At 34.2% G+C, this 23,618-nt stretch overlaps 1 protein-coding gene across 2 annotated transcripts in view; it reads right to left on the reverse strand.

Annotated features, from left to right (window-relative positions):
- Window positions 1-23,618, reverse strand: part of TTC8 (tetratricopeptide repeat domain 8) — a 50,816-nt gene that overhangs the window by 12,250 nt on the left and 14,948 nt on the right. For both annotated transcript variants that reach the window (XM_012773988.3, XM_012773989.3), the window contains 7 exons: window positions 23,311-23,374; window positions 23,048-23,204; window positions 22,742-22,831; window positions 19,933-19,977; window positions 11,936-12,021; window positions 8,518-8,605; window positions 6,347-6,457 (listed from right to left, as the gene is read on the reverse strand). In XM_012773988.3, coding sequence (XP_012629442.2) covers window positions 6,347-6,457; window positions 8,518-8,605; window positions 11,936-12,021; window positions 19,933-19,977; window positions 22,742-22,831; window positions 23,048-23,204; window positions 23,311-23,374 — 641 coding nt within the window. The remainder of the gene's footprint in view (window positions 1-6,346; window positions 6,458-8,517; window positions 8,606-11,935; window positions 12,022-19,932; window positions 19,978-22,741; window positions 22,832-23,047; window positions 23,205-23,310; window positions 23,375-23,618) is intronic.

The following is a 23,618-nucleotide window of genomic DNA, read 5'->3' on the forward strand; positions in this document are numbered from 1 at the left end:
TTTAAAATAACATTTTCAAGTATATAAATATCACTTCAAGCATGTAATAAACTTGTTATCATTTAAGTGATTTTTTCAGTGGTTATTTTTTAATCAACTCACAAAATATAGATAAAATCTATAATTAGATTTTAAATTATTTAAAATAAAATTACAAATAATTTAAGAAGTGTTTGTTGCAGTAATTCTCAAACTCTGTTATGCATCAGAATCCCCTGGTAAGCTTGTTAAAAATACAAATGCCTGAGTCCCACCTTTTAGGACTTCTGATTCTGTAGGAAGAAGTTTTTATATACTTTCATGATAATTTTCATACACAGTAAAGTTTGAGGACCACTGGAATAACATTTCCAAGGTAAGGTTTCTAATTTCAAACACCTTTCAACAAAGAACAGCTAAAATAAAGGCCCGTCTTTCAAATGGATTAAAAAAATACCTCAAGAAGAATTAAAACCACTACCAAACAAATTTAGCATGGATAAATCATTTTTTTTTTTTTTTTTTTTTTTTTTTGAGACAGAGTCTCGCTTTGTTGTCCAGGCTAGAGTGAGTGCCGTGGCGTCAGCCTAGCTCACAGCAACCTCAATCTCCTGGGCTCGAGTGATCCTTCTGCCTCAGCCTCCCGAGTAGCTGGGACTACAGGCATGCGCCACCATGCCCGGCTAATTTTTTATATATATATATCAGTTGGCCAATTAATTTCTTTCTATTTATAGTAGAGACGGGGTCTCGCTCTTGCTCAGGCTGGTTTTGAACTCCTGACCTTGAGCAATCCGCCCGCCTCGGCCTCCCAAGAGCTAGGATTACAGGCGTGAGCCACAGCGCCCGGCCGATAAATCATTTTTAACAAGTGTCTACACAAAACAAGCAATGAACACTACGCAGTACAACAAGTTCATTTTTAAATGGGAAATGTTGGAAAGGTACAATACAAAAAATGAAAGTGATAAATAAAAAGAATAGAACATAAAGGAAGAGAAACCCTCCAGAGACAAGCATGATGTACATTAAAAAATCCCTAAAGACATACATGGCATAGGCTACAATGCTAAGAAACCAACTTTACTAATTAACTCTAAATCCTTTGTTACATAAAGAGAAAAAGAATACACTAGAACTCTGACTTTGGTGTGGTAAACTCTGGCATAAAGGAAATTAACTATGTAAATCCAAGGGGAAATACTCCAGCCATCTATTGCAAGTCTGTGCTTAATCCTTGGTTACCTTATTTGTGCATGAAATATTGTCCCTACAATGAGGATGCTTTCCTTTCTACTCCTTTCTTCCCTTCAAGTGCAAACTCAACTCAGACCTGGGAAAGGAAGAAGGTAGCTGACTAAAGAATCCCCTCAGAGCCACTTTCCTATCAATGCCATAGCAACAGTAACTATAACAGAGGCTTGGAAGGAATTCTGCCCACCAGCAACCACACCATTAAAGATAAAATAGTTCTTTTGCTCTTTCTGCTAGCACTTCCTGCCTGAGAAGAGAAGGGCAAAAGGACTGAACGTGCAGAAGCCAGATCCGAAAAGTCAAAGAGGTTGGATTACATCAGGATAGTCACCACTGGAACTAGCATAAATTCTACTGGTTTCAAAATCAATTCTATTTTATTTCCTTTCTAAGTTTCTTGGTCAAAGTTTTGTTCATATTCAATTTATGGTCACAAGTAAAGACAGATATGATGATAAAGTATTTTTATTGACTGACCAAAGGCTTCCATGTATACATTTATCAAAATTATATTTCAAAAGGGAAACATTTTTCTAGACAATTTAAAAACAGTATTTTTTCATTTAAGAAGTAATCTATGTTCATTATGTAAAATCTAGGAAATACAGAAAGCATAAAGAAGAAAATAAAAATCATTCATATACTGTCACCTAGATGTAACAAATATTAATATCTTCCATTCTTTTTTAACAAAATTATTTCAAAATATCATACCTAGCATTTTCAAAGAATTTGAAGAGAACAGAGATGCTTCTGTTCCATATTATACTAGAAGTCCTAAGCAATAAGATATATTTTTAAAAAGCAGTTAAAATAATTGAAATGAAAAGATGAAAACTATCTATATTTGCTGAGGATAATTATTTTATTTACTTAGAATATCAAAGAGACCTATGGACAAGGTCTTAAAATTTAAAGAGTTGCTAGTATCAAATCAACTTTAAAAAAGTAATGCATTCCTGTTCATCATGTCTTAGTTTTGCTTTGCTATAAAGGAATACCTGACACTGGGTAATTTATGAAGAAAAGAGGTGTATTTGGCTCACAGTTCTGCAGGCTGTACAAGAAGCGCATGGCGCCAGCATCTGCTTCTGGTGAGTGCTTCAGGAAGCTTCTAATCAAGGCAAAAGGCTTAGGGGGAGCAGGCATGTCATATAGTGAGAGAGCAAGCAAGAGAGAGAAGGGGGGTGCCCATGTTCTTTTAAACAACCAGCTCTCGTGTGAACTAATAGAGCAAGAATTCATACATTAACAAGGGGAAGGCACCAAGCCATTCATGAAGGCTCTGCCCCCATAACCCAAACACTTCCCACTCAGTCCCACCTCCAACACTGGAGATCAAATTTCAACATGAGATTTGGACAGAACAAATATCCAAAGTATATCACCAGAAATAATCAAATAGAAAATACAAGAGGAAAAAAATAAGGATTCCATTCATAGTTATACCTAGGAATACATCTGTGCAAAAAATATGTAAATAAAGCAGCCTGAGACCACCATTCTTAGAAAGGCCTGCATTTGAAAACTTGGGTAGTTCCTTAAATTGATATAAAACTTTTTCAAATTATAACAGTGGCTTGCTACAGCTAAACTGTTTTACAGACAGTGTCGTTTGTGCTGAATACCAGCTTACTTCTGGGATTCTGGAACTTTGGTACATGATACGACCAGCTCCAGTAGTAACCTTGGATACCGAGTCTCTAACAAGCATTCCTTGTAGACATCACTTCTCACAAGTTGTCACAACTTGTTGCTGTAAGAATTGTGTCCTGTGTGACTCCACTGGGAGAGGACTTTTGAAAGCTTGCACCTGATTGCTTCTGATCTTTTCCCTGTGAGCCTTTTCCCTTTACTGATTTTGCTTTTTATATTTTTGCTCTAATAAATCTTAACTGTAAGTACAACTGCATGCTGAATACTGGGAGTCCTAGTAAATCACTGAATCTCAGGTTAGTTTGAGGGACCTCCTCCCCACACACATCATCATCTTTCTGGAGACAATTATAAAATATTCATCGAGGGACAAAAAAAAAAGATCTAAGTAAATGGGAGAGTTATATCATGACTGAGAATAGGAAGAAAGGCAGCCCACCCACCCACCTTCCATCACTGATATACTCAATATAATTCTAATCAATATGCCTGCAGAGTTTTTTAATGGTTCTTGACAGCTCAATCCTAAAATCAGTATGGAAGAGCAAAGAGCCAAGAATACCAACTAGGAAGAACAAGGTGGTAGAATTTACCTGATCTGATATCAGGAATTATTGTACAGCTATAGTAATTAGGCAGCAGGAAAGATATACCAGTGGGACTTTTCATGGAATTTGACAACATGACTCTAAAATTTATAAGAAAAAGCAAATGTCAAAAATAGTCAAGACATTCCTGGTAAAGATGAACTCTACCAGATAGTATTATAAAGCTATAGTAATTAAGGTGGTATAATATTGGTACAAGGACAGACAAACAGTCCAATGGAATAGAATAGAAAGTCCCAAAACATATCCACCATATATGAAAAAAATTGGTATTTGACACTATAAACCTTGGGAAAGAATCAATAAATGTGCTGGGACAACAGGCTATCCATATAGGGAAAATACTTTAAATCCCTATCTTATGCCATTCTCTATGCTCTCCTGTGTGTCTGAAATACGTTGTAATAAAAACTTAGTTTGACTAAGTGCGAACATTAAAATCTGTTATTTTACTGGTAAACCACAGGCAACAATTATAATTTTATAAATTGTTCTCCTTACTAGGACCCCAAAGGACTATGAGCTTACTTAAGAGGCACATAACCACAATGTTACAACTTTTAAAGCAATATGGCAATCCCTATCAAAATATTAATACCAATGACATTCTTCACAGAAATAGAAAAAACAATCCTAAAATTCACATGGAACCACAAAAGACCCAGAATAGCTAAAGGAATCCTGAGCAAAAAGAACAAAGCTAGAGGCATCATACTATCTGACTTCAAAATATACTACTAAGCTATAGTAATCAAATCAGCATGAGGACCCAGATATAAATTCACACATTTACAATCAACACATCTTTGACAAAGGCACCAAGAACATACAATGGGGAAAGGAAAGTCTTTTCAATAAATGGTGCTGGGAAAACTGGATAACTATATGATGAAAAATAAAACTAGACCTCTATCTAGACCAGTAGTCCTCAAACTTTTTAAACAGGGGGCCAGTTCACTGTCCCTCAGACCATTGGAGGGCCAGACTATAGCTTTAAAAAAACTAGGAACAAATTCCTATGCACACTGCACATATCTTATTTTTAAGTAAAAAAACAAATGGGCAAAAACATCCGCATGTGGCCCCTGGGCCATAGTTTGAGGATGCCTGATCTAGACCCACCATACACAAAAAGAAAATAAAATAAAAATGGATTAAAGATTTAAATATAAGACCTGAAACTATGAAACTACTAGAAGAAAACATTGAGGAAACACTCCATGACATTGGTCTGGGCAGAGATTTTCAAAAGCATAGGCAACCAAAGCAAAAACAAACATTTGGGATTACATCAAGCTAAAAAGCCTCTGCACAGCAGAGGGTGCAATCAACAAAGTGAAGACGCAACCTACAGAATGAGAGAAAATATTTATAAATTCATCTGACAGGGGATTAATAACCAGAATATATAAGAAGCACAAATAAAATAGCAAAAAACAAATAATCCACTTTAAAGATGGGCAAAAGATTTGAACAAATATTTCTCAAAAGAAGACATACATTTACTTGTAGGCTTGGGTGGAAAAAAAAAAAAAAAGAAGACATACAAATGGCCAACAGGTATATGAAAAAATGCTCAATCAACATCACTAATCATCAGGAAAATGCAAATCAAAACTATAAGAAGGTATCATCTCACCCCAGTTAGATTCACTATTATCAAAAAGACAAAAAATAACAAATGTTGATGAGAATGTGGAGAAAGGAAAATGCTCACACACTGTTGTTGGGAATGTGAAGTCATACAGCCATTACAGAAAACAGTATGGAGGCTCCTCAAAAAGCTAACAATAGAACTACTATATGATCTAGCAATACCACTGCTGGGTATATACACAAAAGAATGAAAATCAAGGCCAGGTGCGGTGGCTCACGCCTGTAATCCTAGCAGTTTGGGAGGCCCAGGCGGGCGGATCGCTCAAGGTCAGGAGTTTGAAACCAGCCTGAGCAAGAGCAAAACCCTGTCTCTACTAAAAATAGAAAGAAATTAATTGGCCAACTAAAAATATATAGAAAAAATTAGCCAGGCATGGTGGTGCATGCCTGTAGTCCCAGCTACTCAGGAGGCTGAGGCAGAAGGATTGCTTGAGCCCGGGAATTTGAGGTTGCTGTGAGCTAGGATGACACCATGGCACTCTCTAGCCTGGGCAACACAGTAAGACTCTGTCTCAAAAAAAAAAAAAGGAAAAATAAAAGGAAATCAGTATATCAAGAGACATTTGCACTCCCGTGTTTATTGCAGCACTATTCACAATAGCCAAGATACAGAATCAACCTAAAAGTCCACTGACAGATGAATGGATAAAGAAAATGTAGTATACATACACAATGAAATATTATTCAGCCATGAAAAATAATATAATCCTGTAATTGCAGCAACTTGGGTAGAACTAGAGGTTATTCTGTTAAGTGAAATAGATCAGGCACATAAAGGCAAATATCACATGTTCTCACTTCTATGTGGGAACTAAAAAAGTGGATCTCATGGAAGTAGGGAGTGGAATGGTGGTTACCAGGCTAAGGAAACAGGGTGGGAGGAAGAAGAGAAGTTAGTTAAGGGGTATAAAAATACAGTTAGATAGAAGGATTAAGTTCTAGCACTTGAAGGTATAGTAGAGAAATTATAGTTAATAATTTATTATATATTTTAAAACAGCTAGAAGAGAAGAATTGCAATGTTCCCAACACGAAGAAAAGGTAAATGTTTGAGGTGATGGATACCACCTGATTTGATCATTATACACTGTATATTACTATACACTCTATAATATAAAATATTACATGTACCCAAAAAATATGTACAACCACTATATATCAATAAAAAATAATAACAATAATATGAACCTTACCTCATAGATCCTGGCAATTCCACAGAGCAGGGTTACTTCGCCTGGAAACTTATCTAAACCATGTTTGAAAAGATTTAAAGCAGTCATAGGCTGATCCAAGGTGATGTAAACCTAAAAGCACGACACATTTCAATAAAAGTATCAGTTCTTAAAATAATAGTATTTGTTATGACAAGTTTATTGATTCGTAACAAATGTTCAGGAATAATTTCTAATAATGATGCTATAGTTTTGTCTCCCCTTGTTGAGTATGAAGCTTATTGTGGGCTTACTATTGTCACAGAGATTAGATTATTGTTCAGCAGTAATTAGACAAGGATCAAGCGAAGTTCTTTTTAGAAAAGAATTGACATGATGAGTATGTCTACAGGCTGGCATTAAGGAACCAATTAGGAGACTGACATTGAGGATGCTGGAGAAAGAGGGGATGACCCATGGAACAAGGTCTGAGAGAGTGCAGCAGTGGAGAGGGTGGCTTTGGCGAAGGCCCCTCCAAAATCGAGGGCATACAGGTTTGTAAGATATGGCGAAAGTTAGCGCTTGATGGCTTCCACTTCGTCAGCAATTAGAACATTAGCATGGATAACCCATATGCTTGACAGGAATTTCTAAAACAGAGAATTATGATTTTACGTGTGGAAATATAAGATTATGACACTTTCCTTCAGGATTTTGGATGCACTTTCTAAACAGTCAGGTTGTGCTTTGAGAAGGCCCAAATAGATATGAGAGAAAACTGTTTATAGTATTTACCGCTAAAGTTTGAGATTAGAGGGAGAGGTATGGATAAAAACTTTTCAATTTTTCCCTTATACACTTCTGAACTGCTTTTTAAAATATAATAAATAGTATAACTGAAATGCTAAGTAATAAAATATTTAATAATTTTAAAATTAATGATTAAAAATTTTAAGAAACAATGTTGCTCTAAAATCTGCTTGATTTCTATTACATAGCAACCATCCATTCATACAATGAAGGAAACATGTAAATTTCACCTCTATATAGTCATATAGGCAACAATGGATTTAAAAAATGATGAAACCGTATATATTTAGCAATATTTAAAATGCCAAGCACATTTTTTCCAACCACATGGAAAATGATAATTAAGAAGATGATAGTCAAATAGTGTGACCTGAGGCTTAATTTGAAGCTGTCTCTAAAAAGTTTACTGTGCTTAGAAACTTCAAGAATTTAAGCTTTATATTATATAGAAGATAAACTTAGATACTAGACAGATTCAAACATTTTTGAAAACTGCTATAAACATACTAAGACCAGCATAGTAAATTTATATAGTATAACTTTCATTTTGTTTCTTTTTAGTATGTTAATTTTTATTGCCATATATAGGAATGAGTAGCCCTTCCTTTTATAGCTCATCTTCTTTTGAATATCCTTTAACACATTTTCTAATTTAAAAAACTCTAAAAGATACAGCAAAATGATGTCATAACCACCACTTCATCGTATGTTTTTCTTTCAAAGTAGCCTTGGTGTGGAGTGACTTTACTCCAATATTCAAAATTCTAGGTGGCCTGTCACTTCGGCTGTGGCTATGGGTGGCACTATGTGGCTGCGAATAGGCTCTGGAGTTAGAAAGATCTGGGTTTGAAAGCTGGTTTTTAACAACTAAATGCACCTAAAAACCTACTCTAAGTCAAATGACAAAACCCACCTTGCAGGTTTATTGCAAGGGTCAAATTAAACTGCATATAGAAGATACATGATAAAATGCTTTACACTGAGCAGGTGCTCAATAAAAAGGAAGTATTATTTTTATTATTATGGCAGAGCTGGGAAATCAAGGACCTACATAAACATGGTCCCTGTTCTCTACAACCTGCTCAGGTAGTAGGTTGTGCTGCAGAAAAGAAGGCCTCTCTGGGGCCTGTTTCCTATGGGGTAGTGAGCCTATGGTATTTTCTTCTGTCCTAATGAGCAATCTTTCAAAAAGATTTTCTTATATTTCATGGTAATCAATTATTCTGAGACCCTGCATATGTTCTCACTTTTTCCCTTGCTATAAAGAAAAAGAAATTAAATCTCAACATAGTAACTTGTCAAATATTCCTGAAGAAACTGTTAACTCTCCCCATGCGATGGCCAGAATTTAAACATTTATTCTGAGAAGACAGATTTCACTCAAATTTAAAAGATTTACTTACTTTTGCCAAGTACAGAAATGTATCTACCATTTCCTGCTGCTTCAGGGCTGACTTAAACTGTTTTTCTGCTTCACGATACATTCCTAACCTATGAACAGCAATTTTAAAAATTAGATATTAAAAATAAATACTACATTATACTCTGAAGATATCAATAGAGACAAATTACATCTATAAGAGAAAGAATGTACCAAAGCAGGCAATGTTGCACACATACCCATGTATTAACATATATGTTTATATTGTTTAGCAATAAGTTGCCTAGCTCCCAAATGCACTAGCTTCTAACCTCCAAATGGTGCATAAAGAGTCTGTCTGAAGCCTAGTCACAGCAGGACTAAGACTAATAGCTGCCAGTAAGCCAGGTCACATCAGTTCACCACCCAAAGAGCTTATGATCAGGGGGACATATGGCAAGTGACCTGAATAAATGCTTAGAGTCTCCATTTTACTGGAAGCACTGAAGGATGACAATTCCTTGAAAACATCTGCTCTGAGACAAAAGCCCATTTTAAAAGCTATCCTTATTTTGATATAAGTAATAATTACCACTTGAGTAATACAACTATACCATTTTTATTATTCTAAGAAATCTTTTTTTCTTGTCCTTTATTAGGTATCTGATACTGATTGTGCTAGTCTATGGATCTGAGATTTGCTCCTTGCCTAAATATGACTGTCCTGATGTCAGTCCCTGACTCTTCTACCCATGAAACATTTTGTTCCCACTAAATCAGGCAGTAAAGTACACACAGCTTTCATTCAGCCTGTCCTTAATAGACCTGTCAGGCTTTCTCATAACTACTCATTTCTAGCCATCTAAGAGCTACTTAGATATGCTAACAATTTATTTTGTGAAATAAAATCAGAATGATGTACAATGTGTTCCATTGTGTTACTTTCATTTAAAGGCTCAAAATATAGTTTTCATTGTTTTTCATAACCCAAAACTCAAGCATTGGTGTGGCTGATATGATGCCCAAATAGCTGTTTGCGAAGGGCCAAATAGGCCTTGGTATTACAGGGATTAAAAGTGATCCCAAAAGACTAGCCTAAAGTTAGAAGATAAGTGATATGGCAGAAGCCCCTACCTCTTCAAAGGTCCCACAGACTTCACAAAAAATATTTGTAAAATGTCATCAAAGATCTCTAAAATTCTTAAAACAACATATCTCTGTACATAACATCAACTGAACATGCAAGTCCTAAACCTATGACTCAAAGTCACTGAATTCTGTGAATGCAAATTACATGAGTCTGCATATTTTTATCTAACAACTTGCCTTTCTCCAAAAATGATTGAAAAGAAATTATAATAAAAAGATATATAGAGAGCAAGAATATGAAAACAGAATTTAAAAAAATTAGGATGGAAGGAAAAACAAATTAAAAAACAAATGAAAATGCAACCAGAAATACTGAGCTATAAGGAAGCCAAAGAAAGGAAGAAAATGTGAACCATATGCTTTTTATTACTGCATCCTCAAGAAATAACTTCTTCTAGTACTATCAAAAAGAGATTTACCACATGGTTTCTTGTGCAAAGAAAATGGAGTAAGCCATGTTCAAAGAAAGTATTTAGACTTGGGTCTCATCCCCAAGAGATCTCACTAGATATATGAAAATATTCCAAAATCTGAAAAATACAAAATCCAAAACACTTCTGGTCCCAAGCATTTTAGATAAGGGATACTCAACCTATAATTATTTTCTAAAGGTAATTATTTTATAAAGGTAAATTATTTTGAGTAATAATTTACCTTTATAAAATATAATTGTTCATTTGTCACTATTTTTCTAAATGCTCTAAATGAATTTCAATATCAGCAACAAGGTTTAGATCTTACTTAATATTAATAGTTGCTATATAAATATCCATAAAATTCATTACAGCTTTTCTGATCTCTCAGTTAACTTGTTTTAAAATGTACTTAATTAAGTGAATGTAGGACTATTTAGGTCATCTCTCCCCCATGCTATTGTAAATTATTTCAAATAAGAGATGATCTAATAAATCTTTGTAACCCTAGTACCTATAGCTGGTCATTAAATATTTTACTGAGTGAATGAATGAATGTGTGAATGGATGAATACAGAGTATATAATAATGATGAGCAGGTATTCAATAACAGAGAAGAATGATAATATGACAAGGTATATGCTTTTAAATGCCATCATAAATGGATGGCAAAAGGAATGAGAGTTGTGCATTCCTTTAATTATTAAAGATCTCTGAAGGTTTTGCTTGGAAGCTCAAGATTTCAAAATTTATCTCTAGCAATTATACTCATAAGAATTTAATGTTATAATGGCCTAAAATTACCTTTTAGCAGAAAACACTTCCTCCATCTAGCAGCAGGAAAAAATACTTTAGAGTTCTATGTGAAATATGTAAATGGAAAGTTGTCTTAATTTCAAAAGCAGAACAATAAACATCCTTTTTATTCCATTTACATTCTTCCTTTTCCTCACAGTGTTTGAATGACAAAGTTCATAAATATTGAAGAGTGCTTGTAGTAACCAAAGTTTACCTTATTTTGAGTAATAATTTACCTTTATAAAATATAATTGTTCATTTGTCACTATTTTTCTAAATGCTCTAAATGAATTTCAATATCAGCAACAAGGTTTAGATCTTACTTAATATTAATAGTTGCTATATAAATATCCATAAAATTCATTACAGTTTTTCTGATCTCTCAGTTAACTTGTTTTAAAATGTACTTAATTAAGTGAATGTAGGAATATTTAGGTCCTAGAGAAAAAATATGGAATTGTAGAAATTGTAGGAGAACTAGCATCAGAAAGCTGAGTTCAAATTCTTGCTCTGCCACTTAATAGCTATATGAATTTGGACAAGTCACTTTATCTTTGTGAGGTTCAATTTTTCTCATTGGGGAAAAGGATTAAAAATAGTAGTAACTAGTAATACCTTCAAGGTGATATGAGATTTAAGAGAGATGATGTAACATATGAACTATCTCTTAACTGTAAAGTGCTTTACAGATGTGAGACATCAGTGTAAATAAAAAAACTTGATCACCAAGAGGACAGGACTAGAAATTAGCAGACTCGGTTCTAGTCCCAGGTCTGTTACTAAGTAGCTCCTAATACAAATCACAGCCACTCTCTGGCCTCAGCTTCCTGATCTGGAAATGGGAGTTGGGCCTGATGGTCTCAAAGCTTCCCCATCCCAGCTCTAAACTTTTATTTTTCTACAGGCTCTTATTGCTACCATGTGATTGTTAAGTAAATGCTTTCTCAAGTAAGCCAAAGACACAGTTCTCACTTGTCCATGAGGAAATCTATCAAAAAAAATATACATATATATAATATATTCACACAAACATATATACTGATTTGAGACTCTAAAAAACACTGTCGCTTCTAAGCCCTTCACAAATAATAAAAATTTTACCTGTAGTAACATTTTCCAATCTGCACTTTCCACCACCAGTCCTTGTACTGAGAATGCTCTGTGGAAAGGGCAGCCAGATCCAAAGCCTTTGAAAACAATTCACTTTAGATTAGTATTTTCTTTTCTAACAATAAATAGTCAGAAAAATAATTAATGAAATAAACCATATAATTAGCATCAATCAAAACGTGTATTAGAAATCAGACTGAAACTCAAGTTGCTCATGTTTCCAGATGGCCCCACTAATTTGCCCTAATCAGTTCCAGACCAGAGGGCCAACAGCAGATGAGCTAGAAACACTGATCAAAGAGAAGCAGATGTACAATATATCTGAATATAATTTTAACACATACAACACAAAATTGATATTAAAAATGCATAAATTTTGCCCTCACCAGCACTTATCTACTGGCTGATGATTCAAAATGCCTCCAAACTCAGTGGCAGTCAAACCTTTGGTGTGTGAGCCAGATACGACTGCAACCCCCACTTTAAAGACAGATGTAGAAAAATAGAGAAAGATCAAGTAAGCAGATAGAGAACATGATTAGAAAATGGGATCACGAAGAAGAGTGAAAGGACTTGTGGTATTTGGGTAACTACAATCTTCAACAACCATGATTCCATTTTTCTGATATCACCATAAATTTCAGTAATTCTAAGGGTCAAACTTCCCTATGCTGCAGACTGAAAAGATCTTCTCTTCAATTGTTGTTGTATTTTACATTTGTTTACCCTGTATCTTTAATATCCTCTAGCTTGTTCCTTCTAGTGTTTATTCAAGACCAGACAAGAGATAACTAAATAGGAATTAGGATTTTATACAAAGTAGAAACCATTTTTTAAAAAAGGGAAAGCAAACTAGTCTTTATACAAATTTGAAGCTCAAATAAAAATCTGATGAATAGAAGCTGGGGTTATTAGTTAAAAGAGAATTTTGATCTTTTAGAATACTTATTATCTTTCTCTCAAGGTTGAAAATTTTCTATTCTTTAGCCAGTGTTAATATCCAGCGTGATATCCAACAGCTTAAAGTCACTCTGAGATTTTCAGTTCTGTTATCTCAAAATGCATCCGAGATTATTGTCCACTTCTTAATATTAACTCTTTTCTGAAATGAATACCAGAAGAAGAGTTCCTTGAATCTCCTGCTGCAAAATTAATTACTTTTCCCTGTGTCCTCCATCTTCTCTTGCTCTAGGGGAGACCTCTAAATATGCAAACTACTTATAAAGAAATGGTGACACCATGCTGAGCCTCTAATGGACTTGAAAAATCAACATCTCTACTTGAAAGCTACGGAAATTAAAAACAAGCCACACGCAGTACTTTCATATGCTTATTTTTCGGGAGGTAGGGGCAGCCAGAAATTTTAAAAAGCAAAAAAAAAAGTGAAGAGAAAAGTATAACTTAAATTAGCATTATCTCTGCAAATACTACGAAAATATACTTTCAATCATCCAATTCAGGCATGCATGTAAATATCTGAACATATTAATTTTAACTTAATTTTTATAAATACCTATTCCAGCAAATAGATCATATTTAATATAAACAGATCTTCAATTTTTTTGGAAAAAAGGTCATTCAAAATTTTTTCATATTTTAATTGACCAAGGGTATTAGATTTAGTGCACATTATGGCTATTGTTGTTCCTTTCAAGATATGGTCCTAAAACAAGTCTTCCTATGGAGGATGCATATGTTTGTGCTAATCCAATCAAGGATATTAATATAAATTAACACAGAATAACATGGTTTAAAAAATTACAGTTTAATGATCATCTTCATATGAAGACTCGGGCTGCACTGGAGAAAAACATCTGTGACCATTTCAAATGGCCCCTAAGCTCCCTGAGCACAGATACCCTTCTTTTACATTTCTTCTGCTGTTCTGAAATGTTGCTATGCCCATTAAGAGGCACTGAATAATTATTTGTTGATTGAATGAATTATATTCTTTGTCTCTGACCTCTGTTAAAAAATTCCTTAAGAACTGAACAAAACTATCATAGTAATAAGACTCATAATCAAAAGCTAGTAACATATTAAAATTTTAAAGTGGTGACAGAACCATATTTCTTTTAAAGTCTTTCCCAATTTTTTAAAATAAATGACTATACACTTCAATTTAAGGATCTTTGAATAATTTAATAAAACCAATATCTAGATTTTAATGAAGGCCAAGAATATCATTTTACAAAGCCATAAGTTTATAAAAGTCCAAACAGAAGGAACCTTGGCAAATCTAAGTTTTAAAAAAACAGTCATCCCTTCACTACTGTTATAGTTGTGACAACTTCAGGACAATGAAATTAAAGAATATGTAGAAATAAAGATTCCAGAATCACCAACCTACATGCCATTCAGCTTTGTCAATACTGCCAATATTGTCCAAAAAGGAAGGAGTAGGAAACAGTAGTAAATACAGTTTTCTGTAGCTCAACTTTACTTTTTGCTAACATTTAAATACCACTTCATAGTATTCTCTATAGTTATCTACAGTATTCTCTTTCCGTATTTGTCTGTAGATAAATATAGAATCACCAACCCACATGCCACTCTAGTGTTGTCAATACTGCCCCCCTAGAAATGGGAAAAGTGTTAAAAGCTTAAACACAGAAATACAGTTTTCCATGGAAGATCAATTTTGCTCTATCTCAACATTTAAATACCACTTCACAGTATTCTTTATACTTGTTTATAATACTGTCTGTATCTGTGTGACCCACTTTATTTAAAAAGAAATTTGGAAGCCACCCAAGGTATTTAATATAAAAGCACCTCTGATTTCTTAAGCATGTTAAAAGCAGAATACATAAGGTATGAAAATGCATGCCTTGTGCTTGCTATCTAAATCCTTTTTCCATTCAGAAAATAACATATGTGGTAGAAGCAAAAATGGCATTTTAATGGAACAATCTGATCCACAACAGCACTATAACATGGCAATCCCATAACAGAGTAAGAAAACAGAGTGCATCTGTCCTACTCAGTACTCCTAGCACCCATCATAGCTCCAACACATATGACTCAATCATTATTGTTTAAAAAATAAACCAATCAATTAATAAATTAATAAATGAATTAGTAATATGAGAAACAGAGGAACCAACAATCTGTGCTGTTCACTCCATAAAAACAAAACAAATTGCTTCATTTTGTGTTCTACCAAAAATGTATGTATATTGAAAATAAGTAAGCAGATGAAAATAACAAGCAGAGTAAAATCATAGCATTTTAAATTATTATTGTCTCTAATTTATACTTAACTTTATAAATGTAAAGTTGCTATAACATTATTGAAAAATTTGAAAATAAAGGTAAAAATAGACTTAATCTTTATTAGTACCATCAGGCATAGCTATTTTATTTACTGTTGTAGTCCAAGTTGCTGGCACAATGAAGGCATTCAACAAATATTTATGGAATGAATACATCTTAACCTTGAAATCCTACTATTTTCATTTTTAAGTAATATTTTCTAGTATCTCTTACAAATTTTTTTAGAGTTATAATTCTGTTTAACACACTAAATGGTATACTTTTTGGCTTAACATTATAAAATAAATATTCTTCATGTTTCTCCCTAGTTTTTATAATCATGATTTTCAATAGCTGCATAAAATTCCATCAAGCAATTTATTATAATTTACCAAACTCGTCCTGTATCATTGAACATTTGGATTGTTTTCCCAATATTTTTGCTGCCATATCTAATGCTATAATGAACACCATTGCAAATATAGTACTTAACTTTTCCCTGAAATTTCATGAGAAGTGAAATTACAGAAACAAATTGAATAAATATGTTTTCTCAACAGTGTCAATTAATTAATTATAAAAATCTATTTCAAAAAGTCAAAATTTCCATTCAATATTGCTTGTTTCCAGGGTATTAAGAGATTCACTGTTCCTAATAAAAATATAACATTTATAAATGGAGAATCCAGTTCTTAATAGTATTTAATATCACTTCCTTGTTACTGAGATATATATAAACCATGTTTGTTGTCTCTTTTCTCTTTATTTGCTGATTTTGTTCATTGAGCCAGGAAATATACCTCCTCTTGTTTATATTAGTTTTCTATTGGGAGCTCTGGCCTTCAAGTCCTGCTAATGTTCCTCAGTTCTATTTCCCTACATTAGAAGACCTAGCATTACAGCATTCTATTAACCATTGGCTTTTAAACTACCATATTAGACAGCAGTAGTTTCCAATCATGCCTAAAAATTAACATTGCTTGTGAAGCATTTATTAACAACAGTCACCAGAGTCACCCTGGGGGATTCTGATTCAGAAGCTCAGCATAGACCCAGAAATCCCACATTTTAAAAAGTCCCCAGGTAATTCAGAAACAGAGCTCAATTTAGGAACTACCCAGCCCTAAATTTGAGGTGTAGAAGCTCAGGCAGTAGGAGGAGCAAGGAGGACCTTGATGGGTATGTTCTAAGTTTGCCTGCCCTGCTGTAATTTAAGTAGCTCCACTTTTGTCTGTTTTGTATATCAGAGTCTGGATAAGAAGATGTCATTTGAAGAAAAAGGTTTTGCTGCTTAAATAAAAAGTTTAGATCAGGTGTGGTGGTTTATGCCTGTAATCCTAGCACTCTGGGAGGCTGAAGCAGGAGGATAGCTTGAAGTCAGGAGTTCGAGACCAGCCTAAGCAAGAGAAGCCCCATCTCTACCAAAAATAGAAAAATTAGCCAGGCATGGTGGTGTGTGCCTGTAGTCCCAGCTACTCGAGAGGCTGAGGCAGGAGGATTGCTCAAGCCCAGGAGTTTGAGGTTGTAGTGAGCTATGATGACGCCACTACACATACCCAGGGCAACACAATAAGATGCTACGTAAAAAAAAAAAAAGTTTAAGAGTCACCATTCTGGCCAGGCGCAGTGGCTCACGCCTGTAATCCTAGCACTCTGGGAGGCCAAGGTGGGAGGATTGCTCAAGGTCAGGAGTCCAAAATCAGCCTGAGCAGGAGCGAGACTCCATCTCTACTATAAATAGAAAGAAATTAACTGGCCAACTAATATATACAGAAAAAATTAGCTGGGCATGGTGGCGCATGCCTGTAGTCCTAGCTACTCGGGAGGCTGAGGCAGGAGGATCACTTGAGCCCAGGAGTTTGAGGTTGCTGTGAGCTAGGCTGACGTCACGGCACTCACTCTAGCCTGGGCAACAAAGTGAAACTCTGTCTAAAAAAAAAAAAAAAAAAAAAAAAAGAAAAGTCACCATTCTATCTGCTTAAAATCAAAATTTAAAAAAATTAATATATATGAAGAAATGTGAAAGCATTCCATTATGCTCACATCATATATTAATATAAATGTTAAAGTCTACTATTCCTTAGAATCTTTGTAAGATCAGTAGTGTAGAGAATAAATCCTATGATTTTTTCAATGTGATTTTTATTCCTCAACAACACTGTGTAAATCTCAAGATGTAGAACGATATCTATTAATAAAGACATCATCACTATGATCTACAAAATGGCATATGATCTGTCTAGTTTCTGAACTCATCACCTACAACTCTTCCCTTTCACAGGCCTCATTCCAGACACACTAGCCTTCTTGCTGTTCCTTAAACAACCCAAGTACGCTTCTGCTCAGAGACTTTGAAATGGTCTTCCTACACATATCTACATGGCTCCTATCCACCTTCATTCAGGACTCTAATTAAATGTTTTCTTTTCAGAGTGGAAAACATCCCCTTCACTTCCCTTCCCTTCCATGCCCTTCCCTTCACTGACCACCCCTCACTCCATCTAAAATAGCATCCTCCTATTTTGAATATTAGATATATAATATTCAATTATTCAATTATTTCCTTATCTGTGGTTATACTACTTACTATCTAATGATACTTTATACATTTTTAAATTTGTTTATTGTTTCTATTCCTTGCTCAATCACAATACAAAAATCTCTGAAAGAAGAGAAATGTTTGTCTGCCTGCTTCACTCTGTGATCTCAGGACTAGAACAGTGCCTGGAACACTGTATTGGCTCAAAAAAATATTGGATGAAAGGGTAGACGCCTCTTTAATAAATGAATTCATCTTTAAAAAATAAGAGTATAGCTTTCTGATACTCAACTAATTAGAGATGTACTTATTTTTGAAATGGAATAGTATTTGAATGCTTTTTAATGACAATATGACTATATGATTTTATGTATCATCACACAGAAAGCCTCAGACCAGCTTTATATTAAGTAAAAGTGGCTGACTTTTATTTACAGAAATGTGCATAGTTTCTTAATTGCCCCAACCTTAGTTTCCCCTTTTCCGTAGATGACCACATCTATAAACTCTCCATCACAGATAACTTCCATATGCTGTATATCTGGCCCAGGGTCTCACATACATTTTAATGCCCTATCTCACAATACATGCAATGGCATTTCCACTTAGCCTTTTGTATTATAATTTCAAACTCAAAATGCCTTCAAGTGAGGCCGGGCGCGGTGGCTCACGCCTGTAATCCTAGCTCTCTGGGAGGCCGAGGCGGGCGGATTGCTCGAGGTCGGGAGTTCGAAACCAGCCTGAGCAAGAGCGAGACCCCGTCTCTACTATAAATAGAAAGAAACTAATTGGCCAACTAACATATATAGAAAAAATTAGCCGGGTGTGGTGGCTCATGCCTGTAGTCCCAGCTACTCGGGAGGCTGAGACAGAAGGATCGCTTGAGCCCAGGAGTGTGAGGTTGCTGTGAGCTAGGCTGACGCCACGGCACTCACTCTAGCCTGGGCAACAAAGCAAGACTCTGTCTCAAAAAAAAAAAAAAAAAAAAAATGCCTTCAAGTGAATTATTCAGCTTATTTACAAACTAACTTCCTTCCCTAATTATCCTATTTCTGTTCATAAAACCATCATTCTTCTCATAGCATCCTTAGAAGGCAGATTTGACTTGTGTCTCTCTTTTGTTCCCAAGTTCAAATCTATCATCAAGTTCTGTCACTTCTTTTTGTAAAATGTCTCTTTGGTGCTCCCATTTTTGAGGATAAGGACTATTTATTTCTCAATCTATCTCTTGCTTATGTTTTTGCCCTTTTTTATATTTCTTTTTCCTCCTTTCCATAACATCCCAGATATTTGAATTTTTCTCTTTGCTACTTGGTAATAACTTCAGTTTGGCAAATATTTCTTTAATTGTTTCATTTATGTCAATTTTATTTCCTCAGCTTGCCAAGGCAGGAAAAATTATCATATTTTTTATTAATTTTCCTAGTTACAATAGCAGAGTGGCTGACATATAGAAAACACGATTGAGGAAAACATTTTTATTTTTCTGAATAAATATATGGATATAAAGCTTTTTTCCTAAACCAATAAGGAAATGAGGAAAAATACTATCAGGCACTACAGAATTAACTACATTTGATTTGACAAAAGTGTAAAGTTACTGCTCATTTGTATATAAGCCTGTAAAAATCAAAACAAATTTGAGAATTCATATACATATAATCTCAAAATTCTATGTTGAGGCTACCAAGATGACTGACTATTGTTGAATCTGGATGATGGGTGATATGAGCTCATTATACTATTCACTCTACTTTTGTATGTTTGAAATCTTTGAACATAAAATGTTAAAGGTAGGGGAGAGAGGCACACTGAAAAAAACCCACATACCTATATTAGTAAATACATAGTACACTATATGGACTAAAGAAAAAATAGATCAACAGTGCTAACGACTAGTATAAAAACTAAACTTTAATACAAGTATATTATTTAGCATTCTCAATTATCTATTTCTTGCCTTTTAATGGAAATATACATACTCGATGAACCAGACATAGTTCTTATCACTTCTATATATATACAAACTATCTTACTGAAACCTGGAGTAGATTTTAAAGTATTAGTAATTCTCTGATCTTTAATAATTTTATTTGTTTGTAAGGTAAGAAATAGAACATTTCAGAATCTAAACTCCCAAAGTCAGAAAGGTTACTATTAATATAAAAGGAAATAGCATGAATTCTAAACTTACAGTCTTAACATCATTTTCGTGATGAAAGATATACTCAAACAAAGCCTGTGAAGAAAAAAAATGCCAAAAATCCATTAGATTTTTTTTTTTAGATTTTATTTTAACAAAAGTACTCTATTGTTATATCAAAAGTAAAAGCTGAATTGAACCATAAAAACAAAATACTCAAAAATGCCTGGGATTTATAAGGGTCTATCCATCCCTTGTTACAATCACTAATTTTTACTCACTTTTAAATATTGCTATTTACGACTGATTCTGATTTTTACAGAACACATACTGGATAGTTTAAAGAACTGAACTTTTTTCACATAACACGTACTATATTACTGGAATGAAACCAATGAAAAATTTATTTATTTGTTAAAGACTAACTTTAGGATTGTCATGAAACAGATTTGGCCAATTTTTTATACTCTAAATATCTTATATGGTGATTATGATATTAATGAAAATTTAGACATGGAAAATCTGAAAGTTTGTTCTGAAACAAAGTAGAATATAAAGGTGTTTTTTTGCTTAATTTTTATAGCTATTTTCTTTATATGGCATTTATAGTAATTCTATGACTTAGAATATTCAAGTTTCTTTAACAGGGTGCTACTTAGCCTAACTACACCTTGGAATCATGTAGGGCCCCAGACCAGACCAATTAAATCAAAATCTCTGAGGTGAAAGGATGGTAAAGCCCTGACGTATATTTTTCAAAGCCCCTAGATGACTCTAATGTACAGCCAGGGCTGAGAACCAATATTTTTAATATGTCACCCAACTCATCTGAATAAATAAGCACTTACTAGATTAGCTCTTGGTGGTACTACCTTTTTCCATAATACCATTATTTTATACTTGCAAAGAGGCTAGTGCCCCTGGAAGATATCAAGGTTATTAACAGAGAAGACCAGGAAGCAACCGATAAAAGGAAAAAAAAAAAAAAGCAAGAAAGAAATTAGGACAAGGCCTTTATTTAAAAAACAAAAAAACCCTCTAACTATCCCTCCATTTGTCTCTTATAAAGTGCTACCACTACCATGAAAAGAATGTTAAGAGAATCACCAGGCATAGACACCCCAAGCAATATACCAATATTAAAAATAAGCCCTGATGAGTCAAGGCAAGTTGGGGGCCAGAGATAGAAAAAGCTGGCGTTATTTCAACGACCCATTAAAAAAGCACAAAATCTAGTTCAGGCTAAATCTAGCAACAGATCAGGTCTGTCCTGGATGCATCTTAATTTAATTGAGAAAAATGCCTTCATTGACTGTACTCCCTGGTTAAAAAATAGCAATGGTACCAACTAGCCAGCCAGTGACTTCAAGTAAATGGCCTAAAAAGGTAGGGAACCAGATATTCCATATGAGTTGCTTTTAATAATCCACTCTCATAAAAGAAAGGAAAATGAGTAAAGCTTTACAATTCTGCTAAATGAAGCTAACTGGATTGTTATCAAACAAGAATTTTTTTAAAAGGTCTACCAAATGGCATTTCTTTTTAGGATTTAAACTTGAAGTCTGGGGCTGGGCGCAGTGGCTCACGCCTGTAATCCTAGCACTCTGGGAGGCCCAGGCAGGAGGATTGCTCGAGGTCAGGAGTTCAAAACCAGCCTGAGCAAGAGCGAGACCCCGTCTCTACTATAAAATAGAAAGAAATTAATTGGCCAACTAATATATATAGAAAAAATTAGCCGAGCATGGTGGCGCATGCCTGTAGTCCCAGCTACTCGGGAGGCTGAGGCAGAAGGATTGCTTGAGCCCAGGAGTTTGAGGTTGCTGTGAGCTAAGCTGATACCACGGTACTCATTCTAGCCTGGGCAACAAAGTGAGACGCTGTCTCAAAATAAAATAAAATAAAATAAAATAAAATAAAATAAAATAAAATAAAATAAAATAAAATAAAATAAAATAAAATAAAATAAAATAAAATAAACTTGAAGTCTGTAGAGCTAATGTCCATTTTTATTTTTCCTAGAGTGTTTGCTATTTAGCAAATACATATGTTAAACACCATCAGAACTGAGATTAGGAATGAGCTCAGCACTCATGCACAGAGTTCACAGAGATTTCAGCTACAAACCTGGACTAGGCTTAAACTATAATATTAACAGTGTCCAGAAGATAAGTGTTCCTGTCTCTGAATTATTCCCAGCTCATCCATGAGTTTTTTATACTGGAAAGCTCATGGACATCTTCCTTTGTCTCTTTCTCTCTCCTTCTCCCTTCTCCCTCTCCTTCTTTCTCCCTCTGCCTCTCATTTTCTCTTTAATTTAAAGGAACGTTTAATCTCTGAGTAGTTATAGTTAATAATATAGCTGGCTTGCCACTATCTGGCTTGAGTAATTCTTATTGAGATGTCTGATTAATTACTAATTAGGAGTACATATTTCATATCATCTTTTTGATAGTCCTCAACTCCTACAAGAATAGAAAATTATTTTTCTGAGATTAGTCCAAACTGAAAAAGAAAAAAGAAATATACACACATACAGATGACCTCTTAAGCTTCATTCTACAAACATGATGCTGCATTACCTGCTTTCTTTGTTACAAATTATTGCTCTTTATCTTAATATAAACTCTTTAATATAAACTAAAATAATAGTTTATATACTTTATTTCTGATTTTCCTTAATTCAACAAACTAAAAAACTAAGATATGTAAAATTAAAGTACATATTACATATTTGAGTAAACATTTCCATTTCAATCAAGACATGGCCTTTCTTTCATATATTTTTATCCATTTCCTAAAATGTCATTATCATAATACTTCTAACATTACTTTAAAACTTAAAATTATTTTAAGTGCATACCTTTGCCAATTTAGGTTTCTGGGAATACTTTGTTAAATTCAGTCTAGATAAATTTATAAATGGTCCATCAGGACTTGTAAGCATGGAAGCCTATGGGGGGAAACATAATAGAACAAGAAATCTGAAACTTTCTGTTGAAACATAAAGTTTAATGTACATAAAAATTATAAAGGCAACATAAATAAAAAGAATTGCCTTTAAAAATCTCCCATATAATTCTCCACTATAATAATAGTGGAAACTGATATAACATAACCCAAAGTTACTTTGGTGATATAAGGCTATAGGAAAGTGGACAGAACTTACCGTTCCCAGCCTGACATATCTTCCAGATGAGGTAATAGGACGAGCTGTGTAGGCAGTTCTGGGTGTTCTGATGGCCTGTTCCATAGTGCCTGGCCTTCCACTCTGTGTACCGGGCCTAAGGAAACCTGTAATGGGTCTGCCAGCTTGAGTGATTGGCCTGTGAAGATTATAAATTGTTATAATACAAAAAAGATCAATTAAGGAAAGACTCATACAGTCTGGTCAATACTTAGCGGCAGGGGATATGAAATAGAAGTACATACCTGACAGCTTGACTAGGCCCTCCTGTCTGATTAACTCCAGGGAGTTTCAGAGATGTTCCAGGGCCTAGGAGATAAGATGGCAAATTTAATTTATATATTATTCATTAATCTGTAAAAACTGTCAGCTAATACAGTTTTCAGAATTGTGTTGGTCCCAACGGTGAAAAAGACAATAACAGGAAATGTATTTTGGGGAAATGTGTTTGAGACTAATATTTAATGAATACCTATCATGTTACTTATGTTATCACATTTAATCTTTAAAGTAAGTCTGTAAGGAAGGTGGCAGTAATCCATTTAACAAAGGT

Source organism: Microcebus murinus, chromosome 6 (assembly GCF_040939455.1).
Source record: "Microcebus murinus isolate Inina chromosome 6, M.murinus_Inina_mat1.0, whole genome shotgun sequence".
NCBI classification, from domain to species: domain Eukaryota; kingdom Metazoa; phylum Chordata; class Mammalia; order Primates; family Cheirogaleidae; genus Microcebus; species Microcebus murinus.